General features: G+C 37.2%; 1 protein-coding gene across 3 annotated transcripts in view; it reads left to right on the top strand.

The window, feature by feature from the left end:
- The window catches only part of CEP78 (centrosomal protein 78), a 41,198-nt gene that overhangs the window by 6,575 nt on the left and 13,133 nt on the right, over window positions 1–21,490 (top strand). For 2 of the 3 annotated variants that reach the window (XM_069105537.1, XM_069105546.1), the window contains exons 6-13: window positions 571–745; window positions 7,957–8,070; window positions 9,574–9,638; window positions 9,935–10,043; window positions 13,105–13,122; window positions 15,156–15,291; window positions 18,530–18,575; window positions 19,557–19,688. In XM_069105537.1, the coding sequence (XP_068961638.1) occupies window positions 571–745; window positions 7,957–8,070; window positions 9,574–9,638; window positions 9,935–10,043; window positions 13,105–13,122; window positions 15,156–15,291; window positions 18,530–18,575; window positions 19,557–19,688 (795 nt within the window). The remainder of the gene's footprint in view (window positions 1–570; window positions 746–7,956; window positions 8,071–9,573; window positions 9,639–9,934; window positions 10,044–13,104; window positions 13,123–15,155; window positions 15,292–18,529; window positions 18,576–19,556; window positions 19,689–21,490) is intronic. The other variant, XM_069105554.1, reaches the window with a different exon arrangement.

Here is a 21,490-nt window from a genome sequence, read left to right as displayed (position 1 = left end):
GATGATGCATATTTCTGATTTAACAATTGTAGGAAGCAGGCAGTATGGGGGGATGGAAAGTTCATTGGACCTAGTATTTAGTGACATGGCCTCTGGTCCTGATTCTGTCTCAGTGAGTCCTTCCATGACCTTGTTCAAGTCATTTTAACTTGCCACTGCCTCATTTTAAAAGCATGGAGTTAATAAGAAGCTTGCCATGGCATCACAATATGAATTTTCTGAATAATCTTTATCTGTTATGTTTTACTTCTTGATATGCTGAATCCTGGAATTTTAGGATCTTATCAATCATTTCTTTGAATCTCCCCATTTTTATAGACAAAAAACAAAACCCAGAAGGGTTGAATGACTTGCCCCAGTTTGTACATTTCAGTGGGTGGGAGAGCTAGACATGAGGACCTCTGATTATTTATAGTCCTTTTTACTCAACCACATTTTTCAAGTTTGTTTTCATGACTTATGGGTAGTATATGTGAATTTACAATTTAATAGATCATTTTATAAACGACTATGTTTACATAAGTATTGATTATTCCCAGAGACTTATTTCATTTATATAAATATTTCAAGTACCAGGCAATAAGGAGGCATGAAGATGTGTGGGCAGAGAGTCTTCGCTATCGGAACCCTGATCTGGATGGCATGGCGGGCTTGAAGCGCATCTCACTCAATTACAACACCCTGATTGGCGATCAGGGTGTCAGTGCTTTTGCAGAATGTCTTCGTGACAGTTTGTGGCTGAGAGGTTGGTAAAAATAATTGTTTCTGGGGGATAGCGGAAGTGGTCTCTGACCTAGTCCATCAGGACAAGTACAAAAATGATTTACTGCAAGATTCTTTGCTTTGCTCTGTTGTGAAATAAAGTATTTTAGTTTGATATTCATACCCTGGCTTTCACAATATTATTTAAATAATAATGTTGAAGTAAGGGACATTACATACAAGATCTTTAGTTTGTGTTTTCTCTATATTATAGGTTAATATGCTTTAGAGAAATGCCTTTATTAACTCCTTGCTTCTGGGAAACATTGACTGGTTAGAAAATTCTTTGTGGCTGTTTTCTTCATTGTTTTTGCTTTTGTTTAATGTATGTGTATAAAAGTCTTAATGTATAAAAATATAATATTTTGATATAATTTTTATGTTTTTAATTTTTTAAATTATTTTTTAGTTTACATCATTCATTTCCACAAGATTTTGAGTTACAAATTTTCTCCCCATTTTTCCCCTACCCACCACCCCAAAACAGCGATCCCACTGAATATCCCCTCCCCCAATCTGCTCTCTTGCATATCTTCCCCCATAACCCCTCCAACTTTCCAGTAGGGCACAGTGGATCTCTGTGCCTCAGGACCTGTATATCTTATTTCCCAGTTACATGTAAAATAATAATATATCTTGAACATTTGATTTTAAACCTTTGAATTCCAGATTCTTTCCTTTCCTGTGTCGTCATCCATCCTTACTGGGCAGATAAGCAATTCAGTATAGGTTGTACATGTGTAGCTATGCAAAACATTTCCATAGTGGATATATTGGGAAAGACTGACTATATCTCCCTCCCTCCTATCCTACCCCCACTTGTTCTATTCTCTACTTTGATCCTGTCCCTTTTCAAAAGTGGGTCCTTCCAACTTCCCTCCCCCCCCAGCCTGCCCTCCCTTCCACCATTCCCCCTTTTGTCCCTTTCCCCCCTACTCTCCTGTAGGGTGGGATACCCTATTTAGTGTGTATGTCATTCCCTCCGTAAGCCCAATTCAATAAGAGTAAGGTTGATTCATTCCCTTTTGCCTTCCTGTTCTTCCCCTCCATAGTAACCATTTTCCTTTGCCTCTTCTATATGAGATAGTTTACCCCATTCTGTCTCTCCCCATCTCCTCTCATTATATTCCTCTCTCATCTCTTAATTTCACCTTTTAAGTATCATCTCTTCCTATTCAGTTGGTCCTGTGCCCTCTATGTATACCTGTAAACATATATATATATATACACACACACTCACATATGTATTCATATACCTATACACTCTCCTATATAGACATGTGTATGTATATACACACACACATACACATTTCTATTCCCTTCAACTATTCTCATACTGAGAAAAGTTTCATCAGTTACAATTATCATTTTTCCATGTAAGCATATAAATAGCTCAACTTTGATAAGTTCCTTATGATTTCTCTTCCCTGTTTACCTTCCCATGCTTATCTTAGCTTCTTGTATCTGAATGTCAATTTTTCTGTTCAACTCTGGTTTTTTCGTCAAAAATGCTTGAAAGTCCTCTATTTCATTGAATGACCATATTTTCCCCTGAAGCATTATACTCAGTTTTGCTGGGTAGGTGATTCTTGGTTTTAATCCCAGCTCCTTTGACCTCTGGAATATCATATTCTAAGCTCTTCGATCCCTCAGTGTAGAAGCTGGCAGATCCTGTGCTAGCCTGATTGTGTTTCCACACTATTCAAATTGTTTCTTCCTGGCCACTTGTAATATTTTATCCTTTATCTGGGAACTCTAGAACCTGGCTATAATATTCCTAGGGGTTTTCTTTTTGGGATCTTTTTCAGGAGGTGATTGATGGATACTTTTTTTTTCAGTTTTTCAAATGCTTTATTAACTTCTCATTTACATCATTCATTTCTGCCAGATTTTGAGTTACAAATTCTGTCCATTTTTCCCCTACTCACCGCCCCAAATAGCAGTCCCACAGGATATCCCCTCCTCCCATCTGCTCTCTCCCATATTTTCTTTTTTTTTTTTTTTAAAGCAATTGGGGTTAAATAACTTGCTCAAGGTTACACGGCCAGTTATTTCTGGGTGTGGTGCTAAGTATCAGAGCCCAGATTTGATCCCAGGTCATCCCAACTCTGGGGCCAATGCTCTTACTCACTGTGCCACCTGGCCGCTCCTAAGCAATTGGGGTTAAGTAACTTGCTCAAGGTTACACAGCCAGGTGTTTCTTGGTGGGTGCTAAGTGTCCGAGCCTGGATTCGATCCCAGGTCATCCCGACTCTGGGGCCAGTGCTGTTACTTGCTGTGCTACCTGGCCGCCCCGTCTCTCCCATATTTTCTCCCATACCCCTTTCCACTTTTCCAGTAGGGCATGGTGGATCTCTATGCCCCAGTGCCTGTATATCTTATTTCCCAATTATATGTAAAGTGGTATTAATAATAGTATATGTATATATATATATATATATATATATATATTTAAACATTTGATTTGAAAACTTTGAATTCCAGATTCATTCCCTTCCTCCCTTGTCACCCACCCTTACTGGGAAGATAAGCAGCTCAGTATAGGTTGTACATGTGTAGATAATGCAAAATAATAACATAGTAGATATATTGTAAAAGACTGACTATATTTCCCTCCATCCTATCCTACCTCCCACTTGTTCTGTTCTCTATTTTGATTCCGTCTCTTTTCAGAAGTGTGTGCTTCCAGCTTCCCTCCCCCCCAGCCTGCCCTCCCTTCCATCATCCCCCCTCTCATCCCCTTCTCTCCTGTAGGGTGAGATACCCTATTTAGTGTGTATGTCATTCCCTTCCCAAGCCAAATTCAATGGGAGTAAGGTTTACCCATTCCCTTTTGCCTTGCTATTCTTCTCCTCCATTGTAACCATTTTCCTTTGCCTCTTCTATATGAGATAGTTTACCCCATTCTGACTCTCCCCATCTCCTCTCATTATATTCCTGTCTCACCTCTTAATTTCACCTTTTAAGTATCATCCCTTCCTGTTAAATTGGTCCTTTGCCCTCTATCTATGTATACCTGTAAACATATATACACGCATTCACATATGTATTCATATGCCCATATACCTTCATATATAGACATATATATATATATATTTCTAACCCCTTCAACTACTGAGAAAAGTTTCATAAGTTACAATTATTGTTTTCCCATGTAGGAATGTAAATAGTTCAACTTTGATAAGTTCCTTATGATTTCTTTTCCCTGTTTACCTTCTCATGCTTCTCTTGCTTCTTGTATCTGAATGTCAGTTTTTCTATTCAACTCTGGTTTTTTCATCAAGAATGCTTGAAAGTCCTCTATCCCACTGAATGACCATATTTTCCTCTGAGACATGATACTCAGTTTTGCTGGGTAGGTGATTCTTGGTTTTAATCCCAGCTCCTTTGCCCTCTGGAATATCATATTCCAAGCCCTTGGATCCCTCTGTGTAGAAGCTGCCAGATCCTGGGTTATCCTGATTGTGTTTCCACAATATTCAAATTGTTTCTTCCTGGCTGCTTGTAATATTCTCTTCTTAATCTGGGAATTCCGGAAGCTGGCTATAATATTCCTAAGAGTTTTCTTTTTGGGATCTTTTTCAGTAGGTGATTGGTGGATTCTTTCAACCTCTATTTTGCCTTCTGGTTCTAAAACATCAGGGCAGTTTTCCTTGAGAATTTCTTGGAGGATGATTTCTAGGTTCCTACTTGGATCATGGCTTTCAGGTAGTCCAATAATTTTTAAATTATCTCTCCTGGATCTATTTTCCAGGCCAGTGGTTTTTCCCATGAGATATTTCACATTGCCTTCTATTCTTTCATTTGTTTGGATCTGTTTAACAGTATCTTGATTTCTCATAAAGTCACTAACTTCCATTTGCTCCAGTCCAATTCTGAAGCAATGATTCTCTTCATTGAGCTTTTGAGATTCTTTTTCCATCTGGCAAAATTGGCTTTTTAAGGCATTCTTCTCCTCATTGCCTTTTTTGAGCCTCTTTTGCCATTTGAGTTAGTCTGTTTTTTAAGGTGTTATTTTCCTCAGTCAGGCTATTGACTCTCATTTCGTAACTTTCTTGCATCATTCTCATTTCTCTTCCCAATTTTTTCTCCACTTCTCTTATCTGCTTCTTAAGGTCTACTATGGCCTGTAACCAGCTCATATTTTCCTTTGAAGCTTTTGGTGCAGGAGTGCTGACTTCACTGTCTTCCTCCTGTTCCATGCTTTGCTCCTTTTTGTCCCCAAAATAGGAGTCTAATGTTGGAATCTTCTGTCTGCTTTGTTTCCTTTGCCTGTTCATGTCGCCCCTCAGTCACTTGACCCCTGGGCTTTTTGCCACAGTAGGACTCTGCCACCAGACAGGGGAGCTTTTGTCCCAAATGCTGGGGTTTTCTCAGCTGCTGGAGGTATTAGATGGGTGCCCTCTCTGAGGCTTCCACACACTCTGGCAAGCTGGACACACACCTCCACCCTAGACTGCAATCCAGATTCGAGAAGGTTAAAGCAACAGTGATTCCCCCTCAGACTGGTGCTTGGTCCCCCTATACTCTGCAGGCCAGGAGCTGAAGCTGCCACGTGATGCTGGCTGGCTGTGCCGGAGTCTCAAGGGCTTCTCACCCTGGGGGCAAAAGCCATGCACTCCCACTTACTGGGTCCCAAAGTGCAGACTGCACTAACCTCTCACTTTGTCCTTTGCATCTGTATGTTGATAAATCTGGAAACAGCCACAGCTGCTGCTGATCTGGAGTCCCTCACGCTGGCGGCTGGTCAGGCCTGCTCTGGGGCTAAAGCCTTGAGCATGGGACTGGGCTCGGCTCTGGGGCTCCCAGAACGCTGTGCTGGCCCATTCCTGCTGGGCTGTCCTCAGTGGGAGGTTAGCTTCTCTGTGTCATTTTGTGGGTTCTGCAACTCCAAAGTTTGTTCAGAGTCCCCTTTTTACATTGATTGGGGAAGGTGGAAGCTGGAGCCACTCAGAGGTCCTGCTTCTACTCTGCCATCTTGACTTTGCCTCCTATCGGTGGATTCTTTCAACCTCTATTTTACCCTCTGATTCTGAAACATCATTTTTATGTTTTTAATAAATTATGTTAAAAATGTTTTTAGATGCCCCAAAAGTATTAGTGCTGTTTTAAGATTTAATGGCATAAAATAGCACTAAGATTTTTGGGACACTCTGTACATCATTTTTCCCTCTTAGCATTCTTCCTCTTCCCTTTTAATTCTTGTCTTTTGCACTTCTTTCCTTCTTTACTGTTGTAGTTTCTCTTCTCTTCTCCCTCTACGTTCTCTCTCACCTCTCCTCAGGTGACTTCTCATATTTTTCCTCCAATCCCTCTCTTCTTCCTAATCTCACCATTTCTGTCCAAGGCTTCATCACTCTTCTGATTTCTCAAGTTTGTAGCCTCATTCTCCTCTCCTTACTTTCTCTCTATTCATATCTCATACCCAGTTGTCAATCTTGCTTTTTCTGCCTGTGTTGGCTCTCATGTCCAACCCCTTCTGTTACACAGCCACCACCTTATTTCAGGCCTTATCACCCCTTGCCTAGATTTATTTCTCCAATCCAGTTCATCCTGTCCACAGCTGCTAGTGATTTTCCTTAAGTGTTCTAACCACATGACTCCTCCACTCCATAATCCACAATCTCTATAGACTCTAGGATCCACTATAAATTCCTCTGTAACTTTAAAACATCCTTAACAAGCTTGCCCCAAACTATCTTGCTTGCCTCATTGTACATTACTCCACCTTCTGCACTCTTGTGATACTGCCAAACTTGTCTTCCCCTCTGCTCTTCACAGATGATATTCCATCTCCCATCTCTGTGCCTTCATATTAACCATTCCAAATTCCTAGAATGTCTTTTTTCCTCATGTCTACCTCATAGAATCCATCTCCTCCTTCAAGATGTATACCTCAAAAGCCTTAGCTTATGTCAGTACTTTTCTGGTCCCCATTGAGTATTAGTGCTTTCTCTCACAAACTCTCTTGTATTAACTATTTTGTACTTAGTTTTTTTTGTATTTATTCTGTATGTACTTATATGTGTGCTTGTTGTCTCTCCCATTAAAATATAAACTCTTTGAGAATAGAGATTGTATCATTCTTTGTATCCCGAGCCCTTAGCTCATAGTAGGTGCTTAATAAATACTTGATAATATCAAATCTCTTGAGAGTTTTGTTTGACTCGCCCTTGAGACCAGGTAGATGACCAAGGGATGTAGCACAAAATTTTTAATTCTAACTATTGCTAATAAACCAGTGGAAGCCAAAGAAGTCAGATTAGTTATGGCTCTTTTGCCTTAACACAACACAGTTTTGGTCCTGTACACTAATAGAAAGTAACCAAGGCACAGATTATCCATTCTGTTCTTCCTCCCCACCCCACCGAAAATGAAAGTCAGATTTTAGAACTCATTGATAGTTTTAATTTTGCTTGTTTTAAAATTAGTTTACATTTTTTTGTGCATATATGTAATGATAACCCAGAAATGTTCTCAGTAATAGGGAGGTCAAACTAGAATTAAAATATTGATGTTGATAATCTTAAAAAGCATGATTTAATCTTAGAGTAGGGAAGTTCAAGTCCCTTATCTGATGCTTCCTTTATGACCTTGGACAAGTCACTTGACCTCTGTGGACCTCCATTTCCTCATCTGTAATGTAGAGATAATAATACTTGCATTACCTACCCTCCTCCTGGATAGGGTTGTGAGGTAATTATATATGCATTGGGAAGGGACTTTTTATTTTTATCTTTGTATATTCAGTGGCTATGCAGAACCAGACACATAGTAGTTACTTAAAAAGTGTTTTTCAATTGTTTAACGTTATTTCCAAGTTCATGGATGAGTGAGTTGTGACTCTACATTAAATATAGGTAAATTTTATGGTCTAATATTTTGCTTTGTAAACCTTTTAGTACTGTGTAGATGTGCTGTTGTTGATAATAAAAAGAAAGTGAAGAAGGCACATCACGTGTTAGCTAGGTCCCTGATGAGAAATGTAAGAGTGGTCTTTGACAAGAGTCACACTGGATAGGTAGACATGGAAGGGTTGTCATATGCATTATCAGAGGCAATGCTCATGTCAATGAGATTACAGATTCATTTCAGTATAATAATGTAAAAAAGGATACTCCATATGTGAATAGTGATGACTATGCATTAAATACATAAATTTAGTAAGTAGAAATGTTTTTTTCTTATTTCAAGCACTTGATCTGCAGCACTGTGGAATTAGTGATAAGGGAGCTAAAACTCTCCTAACTGCCCTGGAAGGAAATACAACCTTGGTGGTTCTGGATATAAGAAAAAACCCGCTAGTTGGTATGTTAATAAATTTGTTTTGCTTAATTAAACTTGCTAGTGACAAAGCTTGAGTGTTTAAATTATAAATATTACCAAGTCGACTCTCATAATCTCAATTTCTTTTACTATTTTTAAATGGAGGTTGTAATATTAAATGCATTATAATGGTTCCTGGTTGTTTCTAAGGCAGTGTGGGTTTTGGCTCTTGTAGTTGTAGGCCTGGCACTGCAGAATAACTTTAGCATTTTATTATGTAATTTTTTTGCCACAGTTTTGCTTGCCACTTGGTGTATGGCCCCTTGGGGTGGGGTGGTGACCCTTGTTCCAACTCCCTTGAACTTTTCATCCTTGCCAGGGAACTGTATATATTAAATGTTTTGACTTTTGGTAGTGAATACACATAAGTATCCCCAGGACCTGTATTTTTCTCTGTCGCCTTTGTCTGTTAGACCCTCGCTAGAGCCTATTTCCTCACAGGAAATCTTAAGATTAAATTTCCCTTACAAAGGTGCGTATTTTTTTTTTGCCTTTTTTTTTTTATTTTGGAAGGCAATTGGGGTTAATTGACTTGCCTAAAAACACAGTGTCAAAGTAATTGTGTCAAGTGTCTGAGGCTGGATTTGAACTCTGGTCCTCTTGATTCCAGGGCCGGTGCTCTATTCACTGCACCACCTAGCCACCCCAGCTGCATTTTTTTGAGGGGGGAAGGCAACGCAGTTGGGGTTCAGTGACTTGTCCAAGATCACACAGCTAGTGAAGTGTCAAGTGTCTGAGGCCGAATTTGAAATCAGGTCCTCCTGACTTCTGGGTGGGTACTCTATTTACTGTGCCACCTAGCTGCCCCCAAAGTTGCATTTTTTAGCCAGTAAATTCATAAAGTTTATATGATCTTTGAGATTATGCTTAGAGTATTTAGAATATAATTCGTATGTCTTATCTTGTTTGATACATTTACCATTGGACACCTCTCACTGCCCTTGAGTCTGAGATCCTCTGGAGGTGCTACTGAAGAATTAATAAGAGTATGTCAGGTGATTTGAGCAGTGATTTAGTATTAAACTTCAAGCAGAGAATATTTTTCAGGCCTCTTCATCTGTTCTTTCATCTACATCACTTGTTATTGACAAGTCAAGAAGCCTTTTTGGAAGGAATTTTTTTTTTTAAGCAATTGGGGTTAAGTAACTTGCCCATGATTACACAGCCAGTTTTTTTTTTTGTGGGGGTGTTAAGTATCTGAAGCCGAACTGATCCCGGGTTCTCCCGACTCCAGGGCCAGCGCTCTTACTCACTGCGCCACCTAGCCGCCCCTGGAGGGAATTTTTGTGGAGAAATACCCTCACATATTGCTTAAGGGCAAGGGAAATAACATACAAAGAGGTCATATGTATATAATTACAGTGCTAAGGATTTTCTGTTTCTGGAAAAGGGACAGCAGTGGTATTTGGCTAGTTTTCTGTTTTTCAACAAAAACATTTACAAAATCACTGGAAAACTTGTAATTTAATTTTAATTTCACTTTAGATCGTTCTTTGATGAAAGCAGTTATTGACAGAGCTGTCCAGAATGGAAAGAGTGCTAAATCAGAGGTATGGTGTACTTTTTATTTCATCCAGAAGGATATGTTGATATATTTATTCTTTAATAGCAAAGGCACAGATGAAATTCATTTTTCAGTTACAAGTCAGTCATGTTTTGGCTAAATAAAATAAAGGCAATCTTATACTTTTCCTTTCATTCTTATTGCCAAAGATAATATTGCTAATTATGTCACCAAAAGGACAAAACAGATTTTTTATTTATTTAAAATTATAATTGCTGGCTGAAGCCAAAACCTCATAAGTTGCCTGTCACTGAAATGTAGTATTTTACTTCTCTTTTCTAGTACAAGTGGTTAAGTTCTCCAACTTTAAAGGACCTTTTCAAAACTAAACAGAAAAAAAGAACTATAATTCTGGGAAGTGGTCGAAAAGGAAAAGCTACTATTCGTATTGGTAACCCTGCTTTTTTAACGCCGCTTGGAAGTTCCCCCTGTAATATTTACTTACCTTTTTTTTGGGTGCTCAAAATGTTCCACAACAGAGCTTCAGAGTTAAAATGTGCTCTAATTACTATACTGTATTGAAGATTTAAATGATGGCTTTGTTCAGATTGTGAGCATTTTAATTAAGATAATTTGGCATAGGCATAATATTCTCAGCTTTTGCGTTTTAGAGAAAAATGACTTAGGAAAAAAGTGCTACTAAATAAACTCCTGTCCAACACCCCAGGCTGAACTTATTTGCTTTTTTGGGGACTTTTTATATTGGTTTTTAGGAGTAGAATATCTGTTTGTTTCCTTCTAACATTTTGAAAGTAAATTTTGGGGAAGGATTTTAATGAAGAATCAACCTAAAGATAATGCTTATTAAAATCAGTGATATTTCTGAAGATGTCTGTTTTCTTCTGTCTTCCTCCCTTAATATACATTTACCTAAAGTGAATGAATGAAGTACTAAACCAGGAAGTAAATGTAAAAATGCATCTGATATTTTCAGAGGAAGGCATATCTATATTTATCCTTTGAAATATTTATAAAATGGTTCGCTAATTCAGATGAAATAGATTTGAAGAGTAACCTTGAGCAAGTTACTTAACCCCAATTGCTCATTAAAAAAAAAAAAAAGAAATAGATTTAAAGAGAAACTCTCTTTGAGTAATGCATTGGAAGATTAGGTATTTGTGTTCAAAAGAACTTCCAAAATACAGGTTATCTAGACTTCTGGAATTAGAGCTACAATTCCATGATCAAGTGTAGTTAAAATTTATGTATTTATAGAGCTTTTATTGTATAAGAATTTTAAAACTACTGTCAGCCAAAGGCTGAGTAAGAACTTCCAGTAAAGTCTCTTTTTCATGTCCTCTCATTTGCTCTTGGTAATCAATCTTTTATATGCCATCTTGTGGCTAATGAGAATGGTAGTATATTGGAAGGATATCTGTGTGGGAAAATATCAAGATTGCCTTCACTCTAGATTGTTGGCCCTTTAATTAAGAAAACAAAGAGTACACGAGATGGCCTTCACTGTAGTTTTATAAGAAAAGGGGGAAAAAAAACATGAAAAAGTACATCCCACTCATAAGCCTTAAAAAAAAGGCTTCTTGTTTGGGAGATTGTGTATTTACTTTCTTGATTGTGCACTATTTTGGGACAACAGTTTGTACCTGTCAATAGAAAAAAGAGCAACTATTTTTTCCCCGTTATAGATAAAGAGATTTAACAGGTTATGTAAAATTATGAAAAATAAATTCTTAGATCTAAAGTTACCCTTTAAAAAGTCTACATGAGAGGCATAGTGGACAGCATAAACTTAAATGTTAGTAAATGTGTAGTAAAATTAAATATATTTTGCTCCCAAAGTGAAACGTGGTTTTCCTTGGTCAGCTGTGAATTTTCACCTTGTTCCAAACCCCTAAATGTTACTTCCTGAAAGAGGGAACTCTGGAAGGAGTCTGATTCTTCATTGAGCTTTTTTTAGGAATAAATAGCAATCCAGATGTTCTAGAATGAAAATACACCTTATATTTATATGAATAAGTGGATCTTTGAATACTGGTACATTTAGAGCAGTTACTGAAAGAATGACTTTGTAAAAATTTTATTGTTGGTTTAATTGTTAATCATCATTTTGTCACCCATGATGTGGTGTGTAGTTTAGTGGATCTTCAGAGCATTCCTTTCATCAGTGCAGATGGCAGATCCATTTATGTCTTCTTATCATGTTCAGTTCTTGTCCAAGTTGTCCCACCATTCCCATTCAACTTGTCAGCCCATAAAATAACCCATTATTTGGTACTTCATACGTTGTAGAGATTTTTTTTTTCTGAACCTGTGATTTCATCAAGGAAATTAGCCTCTTCAATGCAGATTATCTAAAACTTCTTAGTTTTAGAAAGTGACCTTGGGTCCTGACAAATTAAGTAGCTTGCTCTGATCCACACAACCATCATGTACTACCTTTGCTCTCAAATAGTACTGTCATAGAAATCCTGTTAGGGATTTGATGTGGAAATCAAGTGTGGGTTCTTTTCCAACCCCAGCTCTATGGGTATATGAGAATAAGAAGAACGTGTTCAGTGAGGACATCATATTTTTAAGCTCTTTAAGTTGTGCATAGTAGAGAACTGACTTTAGAGGCAGAAGAACAGTGTTAAAAGTCTCACCTTTTGATATATATTGATACCATAAGTCCAAGGAAGTCACACATCTGGTGCCAACATACAGTGATAGAGGAAGTTTCTCCCTGTGAGATCTACACTAGTAATATTATAGGTGTAGCCACTCTCCCTTTATTAATTTAAATATCCTTACATCATGCTTTAAATGTACATCTTTGATTTCACACTGGTTCCTTTTTTGGAAGATACATGCAACAGTGGTTTTTAAAAGAGTGTGGATTGCTAAATGGAAAGAGGTGGACTACAATTTGCCCACCGATAATTTTTTTTTTAACATTTGGATCACATCAGATAATGAAAAAAGTAATTAGTATATAAAAAATGCTTTCTGTATTGTCAGTTATCCTTTATTACCTTAAGAATTAATTTTATGCTTACAACATTCTTGAAATTGCAAATTATTGTTTACATATAGAATTATTAGAGCTAAATTTCAATAACTTAATAGTGGTATCTGATAAGGTATCTTAGGGTAAAAAGTATTTTGGCATCATGTGTAGATTTGTAGTAAGGAAGATTTGGGTTCAAATGCTACCTCTCCCACATACTGGTTGTGTGACCCTGGGCAAGGTACTTAATCTCTTAGTTCCCCAAGCAACTCTCTTAAGATGAAATTGGATGAAGGTGGCCACCTACAGTGGTGGATGAAGTTCCTTAGTGGGAGCTTCCTATACCAAGGAAATCCCAGGTCCAGCCTGAGAATGAGAACAATTTTTTTTTATTAATTCTCAGTTAACATGATTGAGCAAAGTGAAAATGTGAGACGTTTGCAAGTTTTTTTGAGCTACTGAAAAAGTAATTTTGTTTCTTGGTTTTTTTTTTTTATATTTGCTTCAGTAATTTGGAGACACAAAGGTAAGCACTTCAAATCAGTGTATGGGTTAGTAATCAGTTTCAGAGAGCATAGGAGATTAAAATTGTGTTAAAAGTATTTACTATATGCTTTAAAGATAAAATTCAGTATCACATTTAGACATATTAAGAAAGAAAAAAATTATGTTAAATAGCACAAGATAAACTAAATTTTAATGTAATTTATGAGGTGTAAATTCATCCCATGGGCATGATACAGTAAAAGTCTTATAAAGATTACTGACTTATAGGGATTAGGACATCTATATCCTTTGTACTGATTTTACATGCTATTTAGAATAGTGAGAGAATTGAACTTGACTGATAAATTCTTACAAGTATATGAAAACTTAACTAAAAGGTGTTCTTAATGTTGCAAGACAGGAAATTTAATTTTTTAGTGTAAATTTCAACTTATCTTTTGCTGTCCTTCCTAATTGTTCACAAATGCCTTAATAATTATATAATGATAATACATTAATGCAATTATATAATCTAATTATACATAGTAAATAGTAAACTTGTTTTGAGAGGCAGCAACTGGATAAATTACTTAGACTTTTTTTTTTGCTTTTTTTTGGAGGGGGGAAAGCAGGGCAATTGGGGCTAAGTGACTTGCCCAAGGTCACATGGCTAGTAAGTGTTAAGTGTCTGAGGCCAGATTTGAAGTCAGGTCCTCCTGACTCAAGGGCCAGTGCTTTATTCACTGTGCCACCTAGCCACCCCTTTATTGAGACTTTTTAAAACTGAATTATTAGCTTCTTATAATCTCAAAAATATTTCCTTTCATCTATTTTCTGCTGTTATTTATTTATTTTTTTAAAGCAGCTTAAGTAGCTTGCTCAAGGTTACATGGCCAGTTATTTCTGGGTGTGATGCTAAGTATCTGAGGCTGGATTTGATCCCCAGGTCATCCCAACACTGGGGCCAGTGCTCTTACTCGCTATGCTACCTGGCCGCCCCCTCTGCTGTTATGCTTACATTTGTATTTTGTCTTTGTTATGAAAGTAAGTTTGCATTATTGAGAGATTATTTCATCTGTTCAGTGAAAGGAAACAGATTCCTAAGTTTCATGCCAGCAACTCCATGTGATAATGTTAGGGTGAGAGAGTGGTCTCAGAGTAACTGTAAAGTGCAGCCTGTCCAAGAGAAAGTACATAGCTGTGTTTTCCCATTTCCCTCAAGTAAAGGAGTGCCAAAGATGTTAGTGTGACTATCCGATGTTGATGAATTTGGTAGAAAAAATGTGTTAGAAATTAATTCTTAGCCAATAAATTGGTAGCATCATCCTTTACATTCCATGATAGATATTTAACTTTTTTTTTTTAGCATCTAACACATACTTAAGTATCATGTACTATCATGCTCCGATTTGGATTATAAGGTAATTTACAAGGCTAGAGATTAATTGAAAGATTCATAGGTTGGAGCAAGTGGAAATCACCAGTGAAGTGGTATGTTTCCAACAACCTGCCATTCACCATAGCCATTCCCATGAGATAGTTTCCTCCACACTGAGATATCATCCTGATATGAAATATACATGGCAATGTATAAGGTTATAGCATATTGCCAAAGTGACAGACAACCACCATTCCTACATCCTTCTCTTCAAAGTAGAAGTTTTAATGTGGCCATGCAAAGGCTAAAGAGAAAAATACTAAAGTAATCTCATAATTTCTCCTGTTAGAGTATTTTGGAAAGGTTAGTGGCATGTATCTTCCACACTTGGGCTAATACACTCAATCTTTTCAAGCCAGTCCATGAGTTGCTAACCTCAGTGTATCGTATGTGACTTAGACATCATACTAAAACTATACTTGGCACAGTGCAGCAAGAACATGAAAATGAGGTGACTGTTCTTTATAAAAGGACATCTGAGTAAATGGACTTATTCTGTATTGTATTAGCTTAAATGCTACATGTGTATTTTCTTTTAACAGGGTGTATACATATGCGCTAATCTAATTACATGTACTTACATGTTTCATGTTGCTTTTAATTCTTTTCCTTTAATGCCTCTTCAAACCATTTAGGAGTAACAACAGTGAAGCCTCTAAGTACAGGAAGAAAGCACTTGTGTAGTAAAGATTGTTATCCTCCAGAGTCATTACCACCTGGTATGTATGGTTTCCTGCCCTGGCGTACTGCGGAACGTGCCAGCCGGAGCAGGTATTTTTAGCTTCTGTCCTTATAATGTAAGAAAAATATTGATCATAGGAAATATGAGCCAGACAACTTGTCAGATTGCATATCTTTTGAACCCAAGTGGAAGCCATATTGGTATTCTTACTTAGCAATTTTTATAATGAAATTGGGGGGGGGGCAGAGAATTTTAGCCTTGGGGGAAGAAAATTAAATCATCAGATTTCAATTCTGATAAAAGGATCAGTTTGTAAAAATTATTTTTATTCAGAAGTCAGATCATATTCCTAGCCCTCTGTCCCTTAATGTAGAAGCTGTTAGATCTTGTGTTATTCTGATTGTCTTTCCACAATACTCGAATTGTTTATTCCTGACTGCTTATAATATTTTCTCCTTGATGTGGGAAGTCTGGAATTTGGCTATAATATTCCTAGGAATTTTCTTTTGGGGATCTTTTGCAAGAGGCAGTTGGTGGGTTCTTTCAATTTCTGTTTTACTCTCTAGTTCTAGAATATCAGGGTAGTTTTCCTTGATAATTTCTTGAAAGGTGATGTCTAGGCTCTTTTTTTTTTTTTAGCATGGCTTTCAGGTAGTCCAATAACTTTTAAATTATTTCTCCTGGATCTGTTTTCCAGATCATTTGTTTTTTCTGATAAGATATTTCATGTATCTTCTGTTTTTTCTTTCCTTTGGATCTGCTTTATAATATCTTAATTTCTCATAAAGTCATTAACTTCCATTTTCTCCATTCTAATTTTGAAGGAATTATTTTCTTCAGTGAGCTTTTGGACCTCCTTTTTCATTTGTCCGGTTCTGCTTTTTAAGGCATTCTTCTTCTCATTGGCTTTTTTGGACCTTTTTGCCATTTGAGTTGGTCTATTTTTTTAAGGAGTTATTTTCTTCAATATTTCTTGAGGTCTCCTTTAGCAAGCTATTGACTTGTTTTTCATAATTTTTTTGTGTCATTCTCATTTCTTTTCCTAATTTTTCCTCTACTTCTCTTACTTGATTTTCAGACTCCTTCTTGAGCTCCTCCATGGCCTGTGACCAATTCATATGTTTCTTGGAGGCTTTGGATGCAGGAGTTCTGACTTTGTTGTCTTCTTCTGGTTCTGTGTTTTGATCTTCTTTGTCACCAAAGAAAGACTCCATAGTCTGATTTTTTTTCCTGTGTTTCTCATTTTCCCAGCCAGTTACTTGACTTTTGAGCTCTTTGTCCAGGTAGGACACTGCTTCCAGAGTGGAGAGTGCTGTATCCCAAATTTCTGGGGTTTTGCACAGCTGTCACGCCAGCACCCCTTCTTACCCCAGGATTGCCACCCAAGACTGTGGCCCAGATCCAAGCAGGGCAAAGCAAGATAATCCTGCCTCAGTGCCAGCAAAGAGATTCCTACAATTGCCCTCTGATCAGCAGCTTGATCCCTCTACCATCTGTGGGCCTGGAACTTGGGAAGCAGCAACTGCTGCCACTCCTACATCCACAGCCACTGGGGCTTGGGGCCAGACCATTCTCTTCTCTCACCCAGGTCCATCAGAGTTTCCCCAGTGACCTTTTACTTTGTCTTTGGTGTTTGTGGGTTGAGAAATCTGGAAGCCACCACAGTTGCCGGAGATTCAGTCCTCTGAGTTCCTCTCTGGCCTCATCTGTGCTGGCGCGGTTCACTGGGACTGTGCTTCGCTGCTAGCCCAGTGCAATAGACCCTTCCTGTTGGCCTGCCAGGCTGTCTTCAGCTGGATATGTATTTCAATCTGTCATTTTGTGGGTTCTATGGCTCTAAAATTTGTTTAGAGTCTTTTTTTCATAGGTATTGGAAGTGATTGGGGGACAAACTCAGGCAAGTTCCTCAAAAGTTATTTTAAAAAGGCTTAATGACATAATTTTGAACTTGAAGTGAAGTTGTTTTTGTTTCATAAGAAAAAAATTTTAATTCTATAGCACAAAAATTTTTGAAGCACTGGGGGATAAAGAGACAAAAAATAAATAGAATTTCCTCAACGAGCTTACCTTCTAATAGATTTCAATGACACTGTAGGTCTTTTTAGCTGCTCATATGAAAATATTTTCAGGTACATACATTTTAGTATATGTCTAAGTGTATTTTACATATAATAAATGCTGTATTATAAATTGTGACATATTAAAATGGCTTGACAATATTAGTGCATTGGAGCATATTCACTTGACTTAATAAGAACTTGTCATGCTTTCTTTCAGCGTCCGAACTCTCTCGTTATATATAGTTGTAACAACTTTAATTGTCTAGATTCCAATCCAGAGAAGATGAGAAGCAATAAGCTAAATGGGAACAGATTAAAAACAGTATATTTGTGGTATTGTGGGTAGTTATACTGACAGTAATATAGAATGACAGCTGACGGTAAAGAGACAAAAAAAGCTTGGTTATGTGTATCCTTGGGGCACCATCTCCTCTGTAGGCCTCCCTTTCTTCACTTATGTAACCAGAGTTGGACTGGAACAGGGGTTCTTAATCTTTTTTGTGTATGTGGACCTTTTTGGCAGTCTGGTACAACTTGTGGGTAGATCCTTTCTCACATTGTTTTTTAATGCACAAAATAAAATATTTTTTATTACAAAGGAAATGAATTATATTGAGATGGAGTTATTAAAATATCCTAAAAGACAAGTTTTAATGCACCTCAGATTTAAAACTCCTTGACTAAATAATCTCTCTGACCTTTTCCAGCATTAAAGTTTGGACACATCAGGCTTTTTGGTTGTTTTTTGTTTGTTTTGCTTTTTGGAGGGGTAAGGCAGGGTACTTGGGGTTAAGTGACTTGCCCGAGGTCACATGGCTAGTAAATGTTAAAGTGTCTGAGGCCAGATTTGAACTCATGTCTTCCTGACTCCAGGGCTGGTGCTGTATTCACTGTGCCACCTAGCCACCCCTGTTGTTTTTTAAAGGAAAAAAGCAGGGGTCGGGGGGAAGACTTTAAAATATTGTAGTTTAAGGTTATTCAATGTAGGCCTTATCTTGATGTTTATAATGATAGTCAAGAAAATGTTAAATTATGTTGACTGTATTCTTTCAGAAAAGAAAAGGGTGTGTGAAATATTAAACTTAAAAATACTTAGACCTTTAAACTTTTTTTTGACACTTTAAGGGTTAAGGTTCATTTATCTGGAAAATTCAGTTATATAAAATAGATACTTCTCCAGAGATGTAAGTTTAATGTGCTATGATATGTTATTATAAATTCCAGTGTTTTTATATTAAAATGTGACCAAAATTAACTGTCTCTTTAGGGGATTTCCACTGATTAAAACACAAGATTTACCTTGGCCAGTTCAGGTAATATGCTAATACTTATCATACTTCATTTTCGGGGATTGAGAGGGAATTTTTGTCCTAATTTTTCTGTTCCGGTTGATTGTTCCTTAGAAGACTTACCTCTTAGCAAACACTGTCCCACAAGCCTCCTTGAGAAAAAAAAAATGTTGCATCTTATGTATATCTCAAGCAAACTAAAATATGATGCTCTTTTGCTTTGTTTTTATTCTAAATATGTTGTATCATATCTTTCTGAAACCATTTTGAATTGAGTTGAAATTATCAGTATTTATGCATTTAACCTTAATTTCCAGATTCCAACCTGTAAATAAATCTTTTGGGGAAAAAGAAGACTTACCTCCCAGTGAGCTGTTTTTATTATCTGCAATGTGTATCTTTAAAAATTCCTGGGTGGCTATTGCAGATGTTTGGAACTCTGTTGCACTCTTTCTCCATCCAGACAACAATGTCTGCTTCCTACCCGCTGCTTTGCAACTTAAATTAACTGTCTTTTTACAGGCTTTCCTCTTAATAAATCCGGGATATACCTTGGCCAGTTCACTTAATCTCCAGACCCTAGGTTTCTCCAGTGATGAGATTTGAATTAACTCATCCATGAAGCCTCTTTCAGCTCTGTGATCCTAAACCCAACTTCCACTACTTATGTGAAGTTAAAAGAAAAGTATGATTCAAAATGTTGAAATTAGCTAATCACAGTGTAACCAGCTGCAAAAAGTATATTATACTACTATCATTACATTCAGTATGGTTATTAATAATTGTATCTTGTATCTCTAAGATGAAATGGAAGAAAAGTACTTGTAGATGGATTTACACATTCATCTGCTTGTCATATTACCCAAATAATGTACTGTCAAGTATTACATAATGAAGATGTCAGATAAGGAAATTTTACGCAGAGTTTGGAAATAATTCTGAAATGTACCTTAATATTTGATCATTTTAACCTTGCTTAAACAGTGTCCTATTATTTTCTTTAAGCAAATGGATTTTCCTGTGAAAGTAACTGTGGAAACCCCATCATGCTCAGAAACAGAAGAGTCAGAAGATACTATGTTAGAATCTCTTCCTGAAAAAACTAGCCTAACACCATACAAAATAAATGAAATACAGGTATGTCTTTAAGATTTGGATAGTTTTATTTCACTTTGTAAGCTTATATTTTACAAAATTTCCACAGTAATATGCTAGGTCCTTTCATGAGGACTTCCAGAGTCTATACATTTTTATAGTAAAGTTAGGATCATCATGTAAATTTAATTCCTTGGCTCTTCTCTGAAAATTAATTTGATCATCCAGCTATATGATTATTGAGAATTTTTTTTTTAAGCAATCAGGGTTAAGTAACTTGCTCAAGGTTACACGGCCAGGTGTTTCTGGGTGGGTGCAAAGTGTCTGAGCCCGGGATTCGATCCAGGTCATCCTGACACTGGAGCCGGTGCTCTTACTCGCTGTGCTCCCTGGCCGCCCCAGAGAATATTTATTTTTAAAAGAAAAAATTATCCCTTTATCTCTACCAAAAGGAATCATGAGTTTTGAATTGGTTATCTTGGCAGTAAAGAATTAGGACCAATCAAGAATAATGTAATTTAGATTTTAGCCTTGCAGTTACTAATTTTGTAGGAGCAGTGAACTCTTCATTATGTTACCTAGTAATCATTTATCATTTAGGAGCTGGTCAAAAACTAGAAATGCCTCATTGTTGGGTTTGTTATAATGGGAATTTCTTTTGTGTATGGGTTGGACCTGGATAGCTGTTGAAATCCCTTATTATTTTCAAAGTCTGTGATTTGTGGAGCTGAATGACTAAGGTTTCTCAGAGACTGCGCAAGTTGGAGTACAAACTCTGACATATTCTGCCATGCTGAAAAGTCTAGAATTTCTAATGACTAGCCTGGCAAAGGATGGGTGGCTGGAAGGAATGAGCATTTATTAAGCACTTATGTTGTGAGTACTCTACTAAGTATTAAGGTGGTGCGGAGGAAAGAGAGTACCTTCTTGATGCAGGTGGAGTGGAGTGAACTTGAGACTGAGCCTGATGGAGAGAGTGATGGAGACAGGGCTAAGCCAGCCTCAGGGTGAAGATTTTTCCCAAGGGGGCCAGGCAGCTACAGTAGAGGCTAGTAACCAGTTGACTGGCCACTTGATGATGAATTCTTTGTCCATAGCAACCCATGAAGTAAAGAAATATAAAATAGTAGTTTTTCCTGTGTCACCCTCTGTTCCTAGAAATTAGGTGACAAAGTTGTACAGAACGGGGAACAGAGGTTGCCAAAAACCATACAGATTTTAGGCTGACTATAAACATTAACTAGAGCACTCGATCTGAGGTTAGGAAGACTTGGGTTTAAATCTAGCCTCAGATGCTTCCTTCTATGTAACCCTGGGCAAGTCACAGTATCCTCAGTTGTAAAAAGTGGATGGTAGTAGCACCTGTCTCCCAAGGTGGTTGTGAAGATAAAATGAGATAATTTGTAAAGCACATAGAGCAATGTCTGACACATAGTGCATTCTATAGAGATGTTAGCTATTAGTAATGGTAGTAGTACTCTGAATGCGAGAACCTTGTTCACTGACTTGTAAGTGGAACTTACTGGAGGAACTGCATTTTTTGTTTTGTTCTTGATATTTGTTTTGATGTTGTTGTTTTGTTCTTGATATTCTCCCTATAAACAAAAGCAGAAAACCAAAGGATTACAAGTTTCTTTGAGAAGGAAATAGTTTTTTTGTAGTAGTTTCATCTGACATTAAAAAGCAACAGGAAATATCATTTCATGGGACTTACATAGTTATCTCATTTAGCAGTGCTCATGATAACTATTTAGAGAAAAACCACCATCAAAATAATTAGAGGAAATATGCCAACATATATTGCAGAAGCTGAAGGCAGAGAAAAATTCTACATATAGTTGGAT

The sequence above is a fragment of the Petaurus breviceps genome, unplaced genomic scaffold (assembly GCF_028583685.1).
Source record: "Petaurus breviceps papuanus isolate PSGF00001 unplaced genomic scaffold, PetGlider_PUasm1.0 138, whole genome shotgun sequence".
Lineage (NCBI taxonomy): Eukaryota > Metazoa > Chordata > Mammalia > Diprotodontia > Petauridae > Petaurus > Petaurus breviceps.
The sequence above is the reverse complement of the archived record's forward strand: the minus strand, read 5'-3'. Positions and strand labels throughout refer to the sequence as shown.